Raw genomic sequence first — 21669 nt, 5'->3', positions numbered from 1 at the left:
AAGTTTTTTGTGTAGCATATGCCAGCTCAACAATGTCGTCGGACTTAGATAAATGCCGATGTGAACGCGCTTATATATGGTAGCTTTTATTCACCGCAATGAAAACTCAACAATACACCGAATCCTTTAAAGTTTGGTAAACTATTCGAGGACGGTGTGGAGCTGGAGTGGCACTAGCTGTAGTGAGGGCTCTATCTTCGTAGATTGCTATACCATGTCGGTAATATTGGTGTTTATTTATAGATGGCGCTTCTAGTGATGGATTTCAAGACCATTGCTACGTTTCGCTCCGTAGTCCTCCGTTGCGTTGACGTCCATTGGTGGATGAAGGTAGAACAAAGCAAAAATCTTGACATAGGTACTCGACCTCATACAGAGTTTTGACGTAAGTCGTCACATGTCAATGTCAAAACAACGGAGCCCGACGGAGCGATCGGGCGAAAATTTTTCGGTAAAACCCACTATATAGGTAAATGGGTTAATACTGCATCAATTGGACATGGATGGCCCAGGACAGAGAAGGTTGGTGTATCGCCTGTACCCAGCGGTGGGTCACTGAGGGCTGTAGATGTTGATAAAAATCCCTGTCTGGGTGCATAACTAGTTCGTTTATTCGCATGTATTTTTTTTTTAGTTTTCAAACATGTTTTTGGAGATAACCGTAATTCATAAACCACCTTTTTATTTAAAATTTTATTAGTAACGATGAAATAAATTAAGTAACATTTTAAATTAAACATCGAATTTGATCGTATTATGACAGTGTAAATAATTGCTTATTTTAGTATATAACTATTTGTACCAAAATGTATTATACATAAGTGAAATAAACGTGACTAGATTACACGATAAACTAAATGTATTTTTACATTAAAACTACTTTTTTAACAATAAAATGAAGAGCCTTTTAATAAATTAATGTGTATGTAACAAGAATAAATTAATTTAACTATAATAGTTTATTGTTAACTAAAATACAGACGAAAAATATATACACATTACATATTTCATTATAAAAATAATCAAGGAATGTTAATAAATACATTGAAAATGTTTTTCTTTGAAATATTTTTTTTTACATAATATCGTGTGTTTTACTTTTATTTCAACTCAATAATTATTCAGTAGATAAATAAATAAGTAGTTATAATATCAACCAAATTTCATCTAAATGCGCCCAGCGGTTTGGCCGTGAAAGCGAGGCAGACAGACAAACTTTCATATGTTCAAAATGTATAGCAAAATGTATATATTAACTACATTAACAAAAGGCAGTGTGTTTAAGAATGGTAAAGAGTATTTATTATAAGCACGTTATTAACTATAGTATTATTTCGAAAAATAAGTATGTACTTCCCTTTCAATTGTTACTTTCTGTGCTTACTCCAAGATTTATTAAAGATTTACATAATCTTTTTCATATTTCGTAATATTCTCCAATGATCCTCGAATCCTCAATCGACAACAAGTATACTTCCCGTTTTATTCATAAAAAATTCCAACTTAAAAAAAAAATAGGTACATTTAAATAAAAAAATTTGTATATTTATTTTAATGTCAAATATTACACAAGTTTATTTTTTAGACAAATTAAAAAACCCACCACATTCAATATTCATTTCGCTACAACTTTTGAATAGCTAAACCGATTTTGATCGAACATATCTAAGAATCACCGCATAAAAATTAGCCATCAAAAAAAAACCCATCCATATCGGCTCACCCGTTGATGAGCTACGGTGCCACGTACACAGACACACTTAGCGGTCAAACTTATAACACACCTTTTTGGCGTCGGTGGTTAAAAATAATATTAAAATAGAATACATTTATATTAAATAAATTTATATTAAATCGGTAAAAAAATTTGTTGAATTTTTTTATGAATATGACTCACTCCACTTAACTTTTGCCATTTTCACATCTTAAAATTTATTTTTTGTGCAATCAAATTACAAATATGTTCTAAGAATTTCTTAACAACTTTATCTTAAAGCAAACAGTAATGGCGGCACAGCGATGAATAGAGAAGGAATGAGTGTTGATGAGGAACCTGCTTGATGTGTCATTATCGGAGACGCTATCAATGTCTGAAAATAATAAAGGTTTTTTTTAGAAAAATGACATTTTTTATGCTAAGATTGTATAGTCGTCAGAGAGACTTTTCAACGCGTGACGAAAAAATTATGACCTTGCGCCAAATTGAGAGTTCTCTCATTGGGAGCCCATCAAATGATGTATATCAAAATAATGCATTATCATCCAAACTAAACATGTGTACAAAATTTCAGCTCGATCGGTTGAAGATATCTGCTTCAAAATTTGGTTTTCTCTTAACATGGAGGTCTCCAGGGAAAACAATGGCGTGATCAATAAACAACTTCAGAATACACGGACGAAATTAGTTTTGAAGCTCACTGAACGCAATATTTATTAAAATACTAGCACCTGTAGGTAGAATATAACCTGAGTACACACACTGGTAACACATTGGGTACTTTTCATTTCGAAATTCCCATCGGAGTAAAGTCCCGTCGTGCAGTTAGTACTATATAAGCATTCCAATTTTCGTTGACGCGAAATCAAATTAAATTTCGGTACGCGCGATTACGCGAACCACTTAAAATAATTGATTAGACGAAGATTTTACTTTTTAGCTCTATGGCATTTTGCTTTTGTATGAAATTTTATTTTTTACTCATAAACAAAAAAAAAAAAAATTGTGAGCTTTTCAAATCAGTAGTTTACCAATCAAAATGTCAAACTTTACGAGCAAGAGAAGGGAAAATGTTTGTGCTCACCGTAGACTCAGTGGTAGTGGACATGATGATGGGCATCGGCCGCGGCACTCCCACTGGAGTCTTCATTATGAATCTGTTTTCCTCTTTTCTGAAACAAATTGTGACAATGACGTGAACAAATGAAGAAAGTGTAAGGAATCTGTAACGGTTCTCCGACAATTGTTTCGTCCACATAATGTTTCGACATCGGGCGTTTGAACGACAGAACCCTTTATCTACGAACGATTCGCCGACAGAATAGAAGAGACATTTATGGAAACGTAAGAGAAAGTGAGATGTCGATCTAGTGAGCGTGAAAGCGACATAAAATAATTGTGACAAGGCACGATACGGCAGTCGTCATGTCCGTGACATTGCAGACAAACTCCAGCCGCCACGTCTTGCGTCGTCCGGCCCTGGTAGAAGGCAAACCGTTACGTTTTACGTCGTAACAAGATACGTTTGATCTCATCAAGGATGATATGCGTGACACCTAGGAACGTGGTCTGACAACTAGGAATGCCGACGATCGTGCAAAGTGGAGGCGAAAAAGTAGGAAAGCGGACCCTGGGCTCCGACCTTGAAGACCACATAAGAAGTACTGCTTCCTTGGAGCTATTGTTTATTCCTTGCTGTTGTTGTTGATTTGACGACTTCGGTGGCGCAGTGGTAAAGTGCTTGCCTCTGAACCGAGAGGTCCCGGGTTCGATCTCCGGTCGGGTCATGATCAAATACGTATCGTTGTGTTAGTAACACAAGTCTCGAACTTACTTTGGGGGTAGCTCAATCTGTGTGATTTGTCCTAATATATTTATTTATTATTTTATTTATTTATTTTATGTTTGAGAGAAAAAGAAAGATGGGTCTAAGTACTAACAATCTATGTTCAGCGCGTCTCCTGTCGTCTTCCTCGAAATCGTTGAGTCTGTTCGCTCCGAAGTATGAGTTGTCTTGCAGCAGCATGTAGTAAATTGCTTCCCGAAAGTCTGGGTCTAATCTGAAATGAGGATTATTACGACAATGACATTTTTGATATATCTTTTAATCGTTCAACGCGTGATATAACAATCATGTCCGTGCAATGGACTTTAGTATTAAAAGCATCCTCTACTTTCTTCTTATTATTTAAGAGATAGGTCTTATCATTATATTATATTAGATTAGCTTTCTCGGTGTATAATACTCCATCGATAAGAGCATGGACACTAATTGTCGGTGGAGTATTCGCTACATCTGTATCTTCGGATTTACTTTTAACGTTGATATAACTTGCTTGCTTGGTCTACCTGGATATCTTCTTCCTTTCACCTTTCTTTCAAGAGTTGTTTTAAATAAATTTAAATGTTGTATCATGGTCAATCATTCTCTACCAGTCAACCATATTAATTTATTTGTCAAATAGTATTCTGGATTTGTTATACATGTCATACATGCTTTTTAACTTATTTTTGAAAATAATAATGAGCTGAAAACATTCTGGAATCGAGCGGGAAAGGAACCCGCGCCCCTGTCTATCCGGGACAGTGCTCCATTTAAATAGATGCTTGAGTATTAAAAAAAAAAACATGATTTCTTGCTTATAACAGTGGGAAAATACGTCGGCGTAAGACGGAAGAGATGAATTAATTCAGTGGAACTGGCATGGTCTCGATAGCTCAGTGATCAAGAGCACTGTCCCGGATAGACAGGGACGCGGGTTCAATTCCCGCTCGATTCCTGATTTTTTTCATCTGATTATTATTTTCAAAAATAGTTTTCTTTGTCTTCGTATACCAACCTCATGTTCCCCCTCCTGTATTGCTCGTACATATACTTCAGGTTTTGAATACACGGCTGATACTTCAGGAAACAAGCGAAGTTTACCACAGAACTCCGCGACAACCTCGTGTTGTAGTCGTGGCTGTTGGACAGCTTGTTGTATGTCGGAGCTATCTTCCGTTTCATGAACTCCTGATGATGGATTTATAAAATAAATATTATTGACCAATATTTGTTTGTAATAGCTTTGTTGTACAAACAACACATGTTAAAAAGTACATAACAAGTCGTAAAAGTCATGTTAGATGCATTTAGACTAGTTGAATAAAATCTGACACCAGTGTTAGCAATAAAACACTCGGAAAAGAAGAATAACAAGAAGGCAAGTAATTGAGGACTTATCCTATAAAGGGATCTCATCCAGTCAACCAAAGATAGCAATATTTATGATAGGTGCATAAATTCAAATAAGAGAAAAGAAAATTGGTACAGATTTTGGAACCAAAATTTACTATGCATGAGACCTTTTATAGCAAGTACTTTCTTACATAAAATTAATTTTACCTGCCATTCTTTGTACAAGTGCCTGGTCATGTTGCACCCGTTCTCTTCAGTCTTCAGCAGGTCGAAACCCGAAATGGCCGCCTTCCACACCACAGCATTGTGCTCCTTGTCCAAATAGTTCAGTATTTCCATCGCTAGAGGGAGACTAATATCTCCAGCTACGTACAGTGCGAATACATCGTTGACAATCTACAAGTCAGGAGAACATATAATTATTTTCTGATACGTTTGTACAATATTTGACATTATTTTGAACTAGATTTTTCTCGCGGCTTCGTCCGCGTGATATTCTCTGCGAAAGCGGACCAACTTTCACCCCCCATTATAGTCATTTGAGGGTTGATATTTAAAATTAAAAAGTACCCAATGTTTAAATGGGAGCCATTAACTATATGCATACCAAATTTCATCTAATTGGTCCAACGGTTTAGCCATGAAAGCGGAACAAACAGACAGACTTTCGCATTTATAATATTTGTATGGATATGTTATCTATCACTGCAATAACAGTCGTTAATTGGGTTTGTCACTTACTTGTGCTCTATTGAGTTCATCGATCGCTTCATGATTTTCTTCAAGAGTCTTTGCTATGAGCTTCCAAGTAGTTTCGTCATAATTCACTCGGTAATACCCTGAAAAATGTATTTTATTATCTTTTATATGTATTTCATATTAATTATCTTCCCTACAAGTCATATTCTACCCGTGTATCATTGAAATACATCCAATAGATTTTACATACCCGAATAGTTTTATTCATTGATATTAGTAGGATTATTATACAGATATAGTGTCACTCCTTTATGCTTTACGGATTAGACAGAGCCACGAGCTCTTCCAAACCAATGACCACGTTTAGCTGTATGACCGTTGGCTTCATAGATAAAAGAAATTAATTTTATCTATGGTTGGCTTACTGGTGGAATTGCAAATGAAAGTTGCTAGCCATATATATGTCAAAAACAAATAGATGTATAGACTTTTCCCTCATTTAATTTTACAATCTGTCAGGAATCGAAACAGTTGGTCTGGGTCTTCCTTTCACTCTTAGACTAGAAGAGTTTTGGATTACTTTAGTATAACTGTTGGTCAGCTACTAATATACAGTCATTTACAACAACTGACAACATACAGAACAAGGATAGGTCTTGTTCATGTGCAATTAGAATAAATGCAGTATACTTACAGACTTTAGTAGTGTGTCTAATCGGAGCATAGTTAGTTACGTAGCGCGCGTGGGCTAGACCAGAAATAGGTTTATAGACTGGCCAAGGACTTGGAGACTTATTTGCAGTTTCAAGTTCACATAAATAATTAATCGGTTGTAAATATATTGCAAGATATTAGTAATCTCAGGTGAGAACATTGAAAATCAGTTTTTATGGTTTTTATTTGCCATCAATTTACAATGTTCATTTGTAATGTTTTGATTGTTAACATATCACAAAATATGTCATAATAAAATTCAGACTATAGAATCTTCTGTTAAAAGTAAATAATGATCCAGTGCAGCTAGCTATATAATAGGATTTATTAAACAAAGTATCATACAAAAATAAAAAGAGTAACGTTTAATAAAAGTTTATGCAATATGGTATATACCATTGTATGTATCACATTTTATGCAATAAAAATCATTCTTTCATAAAAACAATAAAAAATTTTAATTATTGGTAGTAGTAGTGCTCCACTGGAGAATGTTGCGCTTTTTCTTCACCATTTGCATTTTGGAGGCGTTGGTAAACGTTTTTTTTTACTAAATTACTGACGCCAACTAGTAAATATAAAATTATGACGACTTAAACGAGTCATAAACTAGAGGAAGATGGCGTACGTGAGAGGGTCATGTGGTCTATGTTCAAAAGTGGACTTAAAAAGGCTGAAAATGATGATTGATTGACTTTGAACGTTAGTACCTGAAGCATTCCTGTTGAGAATAATCCAGCCGTTGTTTAGGTTTTCACCAAAGGTGTACGACTGGCTGCCGATTGTGAATCGCGGCTGGTAGCAGTTGATACAGTCCTCGTTGTTCTGCACTATGTACGAGATCGGTATCAGGAAATCTGTGTTCTGCCGGTGATCGGCGGTAAAACTGAAGCGTCTCTGAAAGAAATTGAGCTAGATTAAAATTACATATCTCACCATAGTAATAAATTCATTAGTAAACGTTGATTTAGGTAGCGTCGAGGCATGTGGTGACCCGCTCTAGAATAGATCACTCCATAATCTTCTGGAAATGTTGTACAAGGCGATCAAGGGAGCCACCGAAGACTGCAACCATATCGGCCCAGAAAATTGCAATGTAAAAGATACACCCGCAATATAAAGTTATACAAAATCGCACTGGACTGATTTGACCAAAGAATCGAATCCGAATCGCTCTCTAATTAGTCATCAATTTCATATAGGCTTTGATCTTTTGAAATTAATAAATAACAATGATAAAAACTCTATAATTTTTCTAACCAACTTACATTTGAAACTGGTACATTTAGAATACATAACAATACCTAAACTAAGTGCTAAAATCTGAGTCATTAGAGCAACAATTTGAAATGGTGTTTACAATTCCTTTTTAAAAACAGAACTCAATTTTTTTCAAATAAATTAAATTAAAAAAGCAGAATTACCTGAGTGAGTTGAATGGCGTTAAGCGGGCGATCCCGCAGCACTCGCAGCAGCACGAGCGGCGGCGCGGCGCGACGCGGCCAGCGCGCCAGCAGGCGCGACCCGTTGGAGAACCGGTGCGTGCACTCGATCGTGTCCCGATCCATTGCTTCCGTGAAGTCTTGCAGCGAGATATACTTACCTCTCCTGATAATAAAATGTCATGGGTGATGACATACTCGTATTTGGCCCACTTCGTTGTACGTTGCAACTCAAAGTAGTTATAATTAATTGTCAAAACTATTTTAAATTGAGATATCAAACAAATAATCGGTTATGTCAGAAAACGAATTTGCCGGAAAGGAAACTCAAGATTTTCAAATCAATCAACCATTGAAAAAAATCTTGACATTTCATAACTTCTTCCAATATAGATATTTCTAAATATATCTCTATATCTGTATATTCTACTTTTATGACTTTGTTTCATGCGAAGATATCCGGATACTGCACTTAATAGAGATTTTTGAACAAGCTCGAAGAAAATAAAGAATTTACTTACCTACTATTAATGTATTTCACCAATGCGTTATGAAACTTCTCCGAGCCGATCCAGTTCTCCATCATCCACAATATTGACGCCGTCTTCATCGTGACCAGCTCCTTGTACCTCACTGGAATCTCCGCAGCTAGGCTTGTGTTGAAGTTAGCCAGTGGTGGGGTAAATCTGTGAGAGTCCACGGCCATGGCACGGAACTTCATATCCAAGCCGTAGGAGCCTAGAGGCTGCCTGTGGTTTATATGACTAACGCCGTTGTTGTACTGAAAGTTCGAAAGGATTTCGAAATCATGATTATGTTTGGTGTAAAAAAAACCCTGCAATAAAACAAAGATCTAAATTTTGCAATTTTAATATTAGTAAGATTACAATGCATTAGTATACATAATCAACACAACATTTAAGTAGGATATTGTGATCACATTTCTATAAAAAATTAGAACGTACTTGAGCTAAGAAGTAATAAGCTAGGTACGTAGCAACTCCCTCCTTGAACCATTCTTCTCTCCACCTGGTCCTCTGGGGTTCCCCAGGGTTTCCCAACCATATCCTGCAAAACTGCTGGGCCAGTTCGAATGTCATCGTTTCTAGTTGCTTGATGCTGGTATATTCTTCTTGGTGGGCTATTCGATGGGCTCTGAGGAATGAAAATATTCTTCTTTCACAGGCACTTTTCACGTTAAATCTTAAACTGTATTAATTATAATATTTCTAAAAGGCTACGAACTACTGGCATTTAAGAACGACCACTGCTGACAAGAAGTGACTTAAAATAATGTTTACCTGTAACCCTGTAACCCTGTAACCTGCAGCTATTGTTATAGCTAACAAAAGTTACAGTGGGGTTAAGTTTAAAATTGCATTTAGAAAGACATTGGACAGGATATTATGATGAAATTACTTTTGAACCAGAAATATCTTGTAGAATCGACCCTTGAGTCTGATGGATGCCTACTCGAAATCGGTTTCATAAAGAAACAAACTAAGACAGATTTTCTTCATGTTCGAGTAAGAATTACTGCACACATATTTTCGGTTGCATTTGAACAGGTGGAGACTATTTTAGAACGATAATAACACGACCTCGAAAATAGCAAACCGAGAACTTGTTAGTAAAGTATTTGAATTGTATACAAAATACTATTCTAGATTTTTGACTCATCATAGACCTATAGTTAGAAACCTTGGGGACCTTTTGTCTGATACTTTAAGAAAAAAATCTTGATAGAAATATGAAAGCAGACACCTATGGGCAAAATGTAATCTTATTTCTTATCGAATATGTTATTGCTAACACTGGTGTCAGATTTTATTCAAGTCGGCTCTTTAGGCGAAAGGGATCTGACATGACACGTACGACTACTTACTGAAGTCTAGTGAATATAATTCAATTATAATTAAAGACTATTGAGAGCCTTGTCACAGGTAATTTTTTTAGCCAGTAAAGAGTGAGAATGTCACAAGTAGACTTTTTCAAATTCAAATTTGTAAATAAATGGTAAATTGTATATAATTTTTGTTTTGTAACAATTATTGCCAATTCTGTTAGAAAAATGATAATTATATAATCAAATATATGTTTTAACATCAACATATATAATGAAATATATGTTTTTACTTACCGATTTGTTAGAAGATTCCAACTGGTCACTTCATAGCCATCTATTCTGTCAGAAGGCACAGCTATCAAATGAATAGGTCCATTCAATATTGGTCTCTCCACTCCAGAGTAATCATGTATCAGATCCATCAGCTTCTGTCCATACATCAATATGAAGTTGTAATGATGTATCGTGTATCCTGGAGCCCAAACCATGAAGATATCATTTTTGGATGACGTCAGAATGTTTGTGAAACGAGAGTAGTGGAAGCCGACCTGGTTGAGAGTCACCTGGGGTGACGGCGAATAGTCGATTATGACGTCTTTTGGAACATTTCTGGAAATAATAATATTTTTTTATTTACCATATAATTCATATAATTTGTTAGTAGAATTATTAACCTGTGTTAGTGAGTGTTCATACTTATTACAGTTATAAAAAGGACAGAAATGAATTCAGACAGGGCGCTGTCCCGATTACTTTGCATCAATGAGGCTTACTCTTCATAAATATACCTTGCTATTTTAGAATATATCCATATCCTCCTTGGACTTAATTCATTAAAACCAAGGAAGGTATGGAAATGGGATATGAAGCCAAAGGGTGCCGAGGACCGTGCGAAGTCGAGAAGACAAAGTAGGAAAGAGGATCCTTGGCAAGCATCCTTGGGAAGCATTCGGGAAAACGCTCATATGAGCGAGAAAGAAGTCACCAAATACAAAGTCTGATACAAAATCAAAAGAAAATATAAACGTCAGATGATGATATTCCAGATCGGCTGGTCACGTACGTCGAATGTGAGGATAACAAAAAGTGGAAACCTGGTAAACCGAGCTGGATTTCGGCAAGTTTTGATACAATATTGATTTTCTAGAAATAAAATGAATATACATTTAAACATAGAGATACTTAATGACCTGGGTAATTGTAAATCTTGTTAAAAAGTTAATTTAGCCGGTTCATCCACGAACGAAAAAAATTGCGTATCAAGTTGAATCGCCATAAAATAAAATATACTGCGCAGACATGACAAATGGTACAAGGTTTTTGTGTAGACTTTCGTTCGATGTTTCTCCGTATACGTAGGAAATAGAAGGTATTATCGGCTTTCCCTTGCTGCAATGCGTTGTCTGTTTGTAAGCGACGAAAATAAATAACTATTTTATTATGTGTTAAGATATGATAAAGAAATAGATTCATAAATAACAATACAGTGTAATTAATGCCGTGAATTAACTACAGTCTGTCAAAAAATGCGAAGTGTGAAGCGGTGGTGGTGTAATGGTTAAGACTATTAAGCCTGTGGGTCGAAAGGTCCCAGGTTCGAATCCTACTCGTGCCAAATGAGTTTGTATACCAATCTGACTCATGTATAGTAGTTTTTATCCACCACCACTTGCTTCCGGTGAAGGAAAACATCGTGAGGAAACCTGCACACTGGTTGATTCTTATTAACATGTGTGTGAAATGGAGAAGACAATGGAAAACCACTCTAATAATAATGCCAAGAAAGTTGTTGTGTGTGTTTCATTCCACGTAACAACCACGACCCTCAGCCATGAGGAATACGACTATGAAGTCAAAAAGTGAAGAAACTAAAATGAGGGCGCTGTCTCTTGTTGCTGGCAACATTGGGTATTTATCAACCAATCTTGATAAATAATAACTATATAGTGACAAATCACACAGGTTAATTAAGCCCCAAAATAAGTTCCAAACTTGTGTTATGGGATACTAACTCAACGATACAAAATTCTATAACATATACCATTAGGCCTCGGAGGTCGTCATTCTATTTATTGCAAAGGGAACAATGTAGTTCGTCAAAATGACACATGGGAATAATGTGACGACCTCGGTGGCGCAGTGGTAAGATGCTTGCCACTGAACCGAGAGGTCCCGGGTTCGATCCCCGGTCGGGTCATGATGGAAAATGATCTTTTTCTGATTGGCCCGGGTCTTGGATGTTCATCTATATATGTATTTATTATAAAATATAGTATCGTTGAGTTAGTATCCCATAACACAAGTCTCGAACTAGGGGCTAGCTCAATTTGTGTAATTTATCCTAGTATAGTAGTAGTATATTAAAAAAAAAAACCGTTTTCTTTACCTTACTTTACAGACTGTACGTTATTTAGAGAATTTATATGTTTTGGCTATTTTAATTTAACACACAATTATAATATTGACGGTGCCAAGGTTTAGATAGAATTCTGTCACGGACATTTTTCGTGGCGAAAACTTAAAAAAAAAAACATAGCGTAGAAAATATACTAAATTGAGCCACAACTAGAAAATCAAGTGCTAATTTGTGTTTTCGCTTCACTTTCCAAGCCACATATCGCGGGTATTGAGACCCAACCGTAAAAGCCTTGCCCATTTAAGGGCGCAATCCCATACTCGGCTTTGAGAATGGTGTCAATTATTGTGGACAACTCGTAACATATGACCGACTGGGTCCAGTTTGAGATGTATTTTAAGATTTATCACAAAACACATAGTACAGAGAGGTTTTTTTCAAATGTGATTTTGCTAACACTGGTGTCAGATTTTATTCAACGTTAGAGGTATCTGACATGAGTTTTACAAATACCTATCGACATTTAGTGGCAAGTAGTCGCATACACACTAGTGAAATTATCAACCAGTTTGCAAGTTTCATATGCTATATTTTGCCAAAAAATATAATAAAACAAGTTTATTTGTTAGACAAATTTCAATATTAATTTTGCTATAACTTTTGAACGACTGAACCGATTTTGATCAAATATATCTGAGAACCACCGCATAAGAATAAGCCATCAAATAAAATCAATCTCATCCAAATTCACTAGTTGATGAGCTACGGTGCCACGTAGACAGACAGACACACTTAGACGGTCAAACTTATAATATAATACCCCTCTTTTTGTATCGGGGCTTAAAAATACTCACACAACTTTCCTATGCTCATTGGCAATGACGATACTGGTATTGGTATATTGCCACACATTGTTCTTGGCGACGACATATACCCTGAACTTGAAGACTGCTTCGAACCGAGGGTTGTCGAAGCAGGGGAAGAAATACTTTGCCTTGTTAGGGGTAAGTCGGGTCGTGAAGAGATACCTGGAATTAAAAAATAATACATCTTTTTTATTATTCCATCCAGTGCTGAAGATATTTTGTGATATTGATATTGCATTTAATTGTATTAGGCGAAAGTGTGGTCTGAGGGCTAATTTCAAATGAAGATTGTATAATACAGGAGAGCGTTCAACGATAATATGTTGTTTTCACAAATTTTGTTATGTAAGATGTTAGATTTTGGCGTAAAGACTTTATCTGTAGCATGTATAGTTTTTTACAGGTTATGAGGACTGAGGGCCCTGTTTAAAACATCGTTATTTGGCTTTCACAAAATTATATTTTATTCTAATTCCAACTTTCACAATTCTTTCGGAATGTTCACTAAATTCCAAGCAAATTTTCATAGGATTTCAAAAAGTGGGCCGTCAGACCACACGCACATATTTAATTAACGGGATACCGAGTTCGTTCCCGTGTTATGTCGTAAAGGATAATTTATCTTTGACCTGGACGTTAGCATTATCACTTCACGTCAGTGCCCGCAGTCTATATGTCTCTATGTATGGTTTCAAAACTACGCAATGGATTTTGATGATTTATTTTAAATAAATAGTGTGATTCCTGTCCTGAGTAAGGTTTTGGTGTGCAATTTATTATGGTTTTACCGAAACGAAGCCGTGACGAGCCGCTACTTTATGATAAAATATTAGATTTTTCCGCGCCACTACTATTATATTTTTTCTACGCTACTACTACTATTATAGTTTATCTATCTATCTATCTACTATTATTATATTATATTATATTTTTTGACGTCAAAAACTGGTGTTATCATCCTATATTGAATAAAAAAATTTGAATTTGAATATCGTTTTGACACATGGAAAAAGGTTTAGTATAGTTAGGGTGGGATTTATTATTTTAGTTAAAATTTGAATAATGTCTTCGAGGTCCCTAGTCCTTACATATTATAAAACAAAGTCCTCTGCCGCGTCTGTCTGTCTGTTCGCAATAAACTCAAAAACTTTGCTAGCGCTCTCTAGTATATTATAAATATTATGTTTAAAAGCTTTTAGGCACACCTCCATTGGATTATAATTTAGAACAATACCAAAAAATGCTTGTAATTTATCAATTATTGTATTGTAATCTGTTTTGTGTGTTAATAAATAAATAAATAAATAAAAAAAAAACTACTGCACGGATTTTCATGCGGTATTCACCAATAGATAGTATGGTTCCTGAGGAAGATTTAGGTGTACAATTAATTGTGTTTATACCCGAACGAAGTCGGGACGGGTCGTGATAAAACATTATTTAGGTTAGTATCATTAAATATTAAAACACAAGGCCATGTTCAGCTATGTTGTTGAAGCTGAAATCTTAGTTTAATATAATAGGTACTAAATACCAATACTGCGACAAGGTCGACCCAAACAATAGTTGCTATGTAGCTGGCGGTCGAAAAAATTAGTCGAAATAGGAAATGACTATATTTATACATTTCAGATGAGGTAGATAAATAACTTTTATGATTACAACCTAAGGTAATTTTCTAATACCTACTAAAATATTGATGTGTATGTATGTATAGCAGGTATGGATTGTAATTAATAAACAATATAACTATTTTATAGTATTATGCTGAGTAATGTTATTGTTTTATGTGGTGATTGCCCGACAATGATTCTAGTCATAATTCCAGATAAAATCATTAACCTAACCAAATGACATATAGTGAGTTTATGACTGGTTAATTACAAGGGCATGAAATTAGATAAAATACCTTTAGTTATGGAAGGAATTTTATCTAAATATATTACGTATTAGATACGATAATATTATTACTCCCCATTAAGTTTAATATAAGTACCTATTAATTTTAAACATTTTTTATTATTTACGGCCAAGCTTTGCAACAAGTCAAATTTATATGTAAACCTTCCTTAAAAATCCGTAAACAGTAATTAGTAGTAAGACTTATTTTTATAGTGTAGCGAGTATAGTGCGTAAACAAACATGCGAGTTGCCTGATGGTAAGCAAACACTGCAGTTCATGGAGACCCAGCAATCAGATACGGGTCACCGAAGCATTGCAGATCTGTCAGCATAATCAGCACAGGGACACAGCCTGTGCCATTGAGCGACTTAATATAAACTTTACAGTAGAACTAGACGAAGTGAGAACTTCCTAAAATATTTCTGTCCACAACATCACCTATTGTTCTACTTCCCTGTCTAATGAGCCGCGTCCGACTTGACGCAGATATATTAGGGTAATTAGCTGTTGGACAAGCTATGTCACAAACAGAGGTACAAACATTATTATTATAGCTAATTCGGTTGTAACCTGTACGATATTGAAAAATGTTTTCATTTTAGCTTGCAAATATATGTACCTATGTAATTATGTATTTTCAATATTGTATGTATTGTTTTTTTTAACAAACACATATGTGAGAGTCTCGTGTCTAAACATTATGAGACTAAATCAAATCATTATATACAAGGTAATAAATTTTTTTTTTTTCCTTTTTTAGTTTTAATGTCGTTTCTATAAAACGTTAACTCTATGTTCAATTCCGCTACATAACGCTACTGGTAGGTACTTTCTCGTGTTGCTTGACTATTACATAGAGATAAGATGTGTAGAATCGCAAATTAGATTGTATTTTTTTATATGAAAAATAAAAACTACGAATCACGAAAAGTCGTAGAATAAAAGTTGCTTGTTTTGATGTGCCCAAGTAGTCTTTTGGAGGTATTGCGTTTGATACCATAAACCCTGTATGTATATGGGTTTTAAAACATCAGCCAAGAGGAAGGATCGCAAATTTTGTTACTGGTTTTGTTTACTGGTCAACAACAAAAACTAATCATCGGATCGCTGCTGATATTTCTTTATACAAAAACTCGCTTTATACAAAAAGTCAAAAATTTTAGTTTCCTAATAACGAACAAAACGTATAAAGTCCATTTCCACTTTAACAAATGCCGATAAAATTCCTCTCACACAAAGCCAAGAACATAAATACGTGTTAAAAATAAGTCTTCCCATCGACCTACATTTGTTTTAATTCCGTAACCTCTAAATCAACATCCATTTTGGAACTTACTGATTGTTTTACCATTTCATTAACTTTTACGACGGGTTTTTGTTAATTATTTTTGTTTTTAAAAAAGTTTAAAGCGCGAACTTTTTTATAACTGCTATAAACATTATAGAGAGGACCACCCATGTAGAACGACACTAGTTCAAAAAATTCTTTAGAGCGCCCTGGGCTGCGACTCTCCATGGCTGCGGAAGAAACTGTGTAAACTCAGATAAGAAAGGAAATTCAACAATTATTTATATCTCAAACTATACACTGTATTGTTCAATTTTAAGCTTAAAAAGTGTATCTCGCATGCGCGTGCGCGCTTTTTAACTACGTACATAACAAATGTAATCAAAATCGGTCCAACGATTTAGCCGTGAAAGCGGAGCAGACAGACAGACTTTCGCATTTATGACATTAGTATGAATGAATAAGGTTCAAAAGTATGACTGAACTTTGAAGCCATGAAAAAAAAATGGTAATGACGAAAAATATACGATTCATGCTGTATCTGTGTATTCATACTGTATCTGACACAGAAACAGATAAATATTTCATAATAGTCAAAACAGATAACAGTCGATAACATATGTAGGGTCCACATGGCCCGTCAATTTCGACCTCAACATCTTCCTAAACATGACATTATCAATCATTTTGACAACATCAGTGACGTTAGCAATTAAGGCATTATGCCCACGCGTTGCAGTGCTTGCTATGATTTGTGTAGGCCTATAAAAAAAACGTCTCGGTCCAAATGTCAAGTGTAAGTGTTACCGAGCCGAGGGTTCCGCGAAATAAGCTTCATGTTGTTTTCCTTTATAAATAGTGTATTTTAATGCCTTTCACGATTTTAGAATGTGATGTACCCATAAATATATTTACTTTTGATGTCCTTGTTAAATTGCAAAAAAAAAGCGGCATAAATATGTTCGCATAGACTTGATAAATTTGATTTTTTGACTTCTAAAAAAGACTGTAGATTAGAGTGAAAGATATAAATTTCACTTGATACCTCTACACGATCTTAAGAAATATATTTACAGACGGATAGACAGTCGGACAGATAAGTTAATGATATATAAAGGTTTTGATTTTACCTTTAGAGGTACGGATACCTAAAAATACGGTGGTACGGAAAACTACGCCATCTTGGAATACCCACGTGGGAGATAAGGCCGTCTGGTCTGAGATCCTTATACGGTGTTCACCATATTCGTCGGTATTTGTGGAATTATGCAAGATTATCCTTAAGTTACATTGTAACAAGACTTGCTAAATGTTCACACAAATGTAGAAATATGTTGTTCTAAACTAATTTTAAAATGAGCATAAAATTAATGGTAGCGAAAACATTCTATTTATAAATAGGACATATATAAATATTACAATGTGATAATAACATAGACAATATCGAATATAAAATTACCTACACATACACACTTAAGCTATTTGTTAAAATTAAAAATTAAAACTAAATTAATAAATATTAAATTAATTTAAATAAAAATTGACACTAAATTGCCGTCGTCGTGCGGTAAAGTTCCCAGAAGGCTGGCAATATTTATGACTCTTTCTCAAATAAATAAAAGTTGCAATTTTATATGTCACTTTTGCAAAGCAACACGTAACACACCATTGCAAAGTGGACGAATGTAACCAATTCTGTCAAATTCGTCATACGTACACATTATTCACGTGACTGTTTCAATGTACAAACAAGTCACTGTCTCCAACGAAGCCATTGTGAGCCCGAATATGTCAGTCACAATATTGGCAAACAATTGTTTTTCTGCATGATTTCCACGTAAATGAGTCAGCTTGGCAACGCGTGCGCCGCCGCCGTGACCTCACAGCAATGAGATTCAAGATCACTCTTGTTATTATTAGATAATACGATGCATCTGGTGTAAGGCGTGATTATAAAATTAGTATATTTTGATGTGAAAACTTCTTTAGAATCGCTGTGCGCTTCACTTGGTGGGTTGGTTGATGATGAGTTGAAAAGCGCGGATTAATTTGAAACCTCGCTTTTATGAACATAAGTAATCAACTTAAACTTTTTTTCGGTAATCAGGAAAATATCACCGAACTATGTACATCATCAATATATTGTGATTAAACGTCATTGACTATTTTTATTTTTATTGTTTTTATTTTTTATTGAACATGGAGGAATAAACTGAAATGAATAAATTTTATTCTCTTCGCCCCATATTTTAATAGGCAACGATAGGAATTTCTTTCTAATTAACCCTCATGGGAGACAAGCGGAAAAATGCGTTTTGTGTGACTGTAACTTCTTGTCTTTTAAACCTTATTTACATGGCGAAGAAGTGTGTTCGCGTTCGAATAACTAGCATTCAGTTAAGTGTTGATAAACAAACTCACACTATGACATAATATAAGAGACAACTAATGCTATGTTGAATAGGTTCCTTAAGTCATCAGTTTGCACCAAACTTGACTCACGACTTATTTTATTAAGTAATAGATATTTAGCAAATTCGTCTTTACTTTATTATAAATTTATCGATCGTCAGAATGATAGTCGATATTTTTTTCGAATTTCACTAGGTAGAAAGAAAGAAATCGAATTTCACTAGTAAGAAACACGTGGGGTGTTTCTTTTGGAAATTGTTAAGTATAAAAAAAAATAGAGAAGCGGAAAAACAATACTTACTTGCTCTGTTGATTCTCGTCAAGATATTTGACCAAAAATATCCCTTCATCTTTTTCTGTGACTTTTTTTCTATACACCAATTTTATGTGATAGCTTTGATTGATTTTACTATTCTTATTGTATGGAATCAAAGGCTCGGCCAAATAAATGTACAATTTTCCATTCTTAACGTCATATTCATAAGGTCTAGAACGGCTTACTATATCGATGTTACCTTTCATAACATAAATGGAACTAAAATTGATCTCCAAGTCTTTAGCATCGAGTTCTATCATTCGTACACCTGGTGCATTCGCAATCACATTGATACTTATTTGGCAATCGAAAAATGGAGAAAACTCGGTTATGTATGGAATAATCGTCAATTCATATTGCACTGGGTACACTGTGTAATTAAGGCATTCTTCTTCGATCACAAAAGACGCGTTAGCCAGAGAAAAAAGAAATAAAAGAACAAATGCGCGGGAAATCATTTTGTTTTTCGAATGTTGATCACACTTTTTTTTTCAATAATGTAAACGTTTGTGCCAGCAAACGAAAGTACATTTAAATTTTTTTTTACTTTTTTCGAATCGTTTTGAAACTCCCGCCAATTACGGAGCGATCAGAGACGTACGATCGCAGCGCGAGCAATAGTGCATTTTGACTCGGAACCTTACTGAATAAAAGTCGGCTTTGGCGCCACTCACACTTGACCAACATAGATAGGCCTTCCATCCTCCCGCCCCATTTCAAACTTACTGAAGAAAAGAGGTTACTCCATACAAATCCGCGTGTCAATTTAAAATGGTTAATAATGTTCTATATTCGTGATGTATATAATTATTTGTTTTTTGGTACAGACAGTACTATTTTTCGGTGTTTACACGCTGACTAAATGGTTTTTCCTTTAAAACTTTTTCTTAGAAGCGAATCTTTATTTTTAAGACACCTAGTTGATGTTATAAAAATCTATTTTAAACATAACAAACTTCGATAATTCGGTTCAATTGTCTAAAGTGTATTAAGTTTGTATAATAATTTAAATTTATTTATTTAAATTTTATTCAACAGCGGCATAAAATATGTGGGTTTTTACTTTGACATTGACGAGTGTTAAAATAATAAGAATTAAATATAAATAAATTTTATTATATTTTTGAGGAGTACCCAAAAGACCTAAATGCGCATTAGAAAATTCCACAGAAGAGAATCCTCTTCTGTGGAATTTTCTAATTTTTAAATTAGTGGTTTAAACAAACACAAAATGTAACCTACTGATTACCTTTTTATGGTAACTCGTTCTAAGAACGTTCAAATATGTGTAATAATTTCAAAATGTGTAATTTGAGTATTTTGTCAAAAAATAGTCTTAAAAACATATTTTATTTCCAGCTCTAGACGAACGTTGAAAGAATCTCGATATTGTTTTTGGAAGAAACAGGCTCTCAATATCAATTCATTGCTTCACCAAATGCCAAATTAACGAAATAAATGTAACAATTTCAAAACAGAAAGTGCATTACAATGCGGAACTAACGGTTTTCTATTGTCAGTTGCTAAGTGCTGCACCCACGTACAAGAAATTGTTTTGGCGCCAAAATTCTACTCAATATAAACGTGTAGGACGATCTTGTATACGATATGCACGCCTCATTTCTTTGTAACAAAGATCTATGTCGGCTATATATGACTGTATTTATTGTTATTATTATACCATATCCATAGCGCATTCAAAATACATACAGCGCCATCTAGTATTTTCATTGCAAAGTCTATTTTTATTAGCATTTAGCGCCACCTATAATAGAATACAATTTTTTCGCAATACCCACGGGAACAATAGATTTTTCCGCGATGAAAGGTGCCCTATATCCTTCACAATACTCTTTAATTTTATATATTCAAGAATATTGGTTCAGTTAGATACCTACCACTAAGTGTGAAGAGGTAACAAACAAACTTACTTTCCCATTTATAATATTAGTTGAGATTAGTGATCTGTACAATGAAACTAGTGTGAATTTAGTTTTTCGAATTTGCATAATAATCATGATGGATAATTATAAATTAATACAATTATAAATGAATAAAAAATATTATCGTTCGATGAATTCAAGTGTCATTTTTCCTGTCGCCTTTACTTTTCTCGTAAATAATTTATACAAGGTTATTTATAATTATATATAAAGCGCAAACAAAGGAGGGGCACCTAATGGCTCTAAATACATAAAGCAATTAATAAGTAATTTTAAAAATACCAGCAATAAGAAGGCTATATTGACAACGAAATTGTCAAAGTTTGTTCTAATCGTCTTGCTTTTGCCAGTGTCATTTTATTGTATGACCCTTGGCCAAAGTATAGAGTAAATAAATAAATATATACGGACAAATCACACAGATTGAGCTAGCCCCAAAGTAAGTTCGAGACTTGTGTTATGGTATACTAACTCAACGATACTATATTTTATAACAAATACATGTATAGATAAATATCCAAGACCCGGGCCAATCAGAAAAAAATCATTTTCCATCATGACCCGACCGGGTATCGAACCCGGGACCTCTCGGTTCAGTGGCAAGAACTTTACCATTAAGCCACCGAGGTTGTCAAGAGAGTTTAAAACTATCGCATCTTGGTTTTTTGATATCTGTGGTTTGTCAAAAAGTACTTACTAGAAGCGGTGCTTTCTAACGATTTTGTGATTATGTTACCGTTTGATATATATCAGGGATTAGCGTTACTAATAATATAGAGCGACATGACAAGAGCAATCAGAGTGACTTGTACAATCGTTTTGTGTGCAGTGATTTGTTAGGCCCGAACTCGATTAGTGCTCTATGCTGCTGTGCTAAGTGAAACTAAGTTTCGAACATATAATCATTCGTTTGTAAAAAGTTACGAAATTTTGTGTTTAGGTCCGAAACTTAGCTTTAGTTAGCACAGCACAGCACAGCATAGCAGCAT

The 21669-nt window shown here is 34.6% G+C and overlaps 1 protein-coding gene across 1 annotated transcript; it reads right to left on the bottom strand.

Annotated features, from left to right (window-relative positions):
- Nucleotides 1-726: 726 nt before the first annotated feature.
- LOC128671619 (aminopeptidase N-like) lies at nucleotides 727-19363 on the bottom strand. Its single transcript, XM_053748276.2, has 13 exons — nucleotides 18723-19363; nucleotides 12807-12980; nucleotides 9891-10205; nucleotides 8716-8905; nucleotides 8272-8531; nucleotides 7733-7916; nucleotides 7019-7205; nucleotides 5637-5734; nucleotides 5103-5291; nucleotides 4558-4730; nucleotides 3658-3777; nucleotides 2802-2889; nucleotides 727-2090 (listed from the first exon to the last, which is right to left on the bottom strand). Exons 1-13 carry the CDS (start codon nucleotides 19193-19195, stop codon nucleotides 1986-1988), a joined length of 2556 nt encoding a protein of 851 aa, XP_053604251.1. The 5' UTR covers nucleotides 19196-19363; the 3' UTR covers nucleotides 727-1985.
- Nucleotides 19364-21669: the final 2306 nt, after the last annotated feature.

Source organism: Plodia interpunctella, chromosome 7 (genome assembly GCF_027563975.2).
Source record: "Plodia interpunctella isolate USDA-ARS_2022_Savannah chromosome 7, ilPloInte3.2, whole genome shotgun sequence".
NCBI lineage: Eukaryota > Metazoa > Arthropoda > Insecta > Lepidoptera > Pyralidae > Plodia > Plodia interpunctella.
This window is presented reverse-complemented; position numbering and strand designations above follow the sequence as displayed.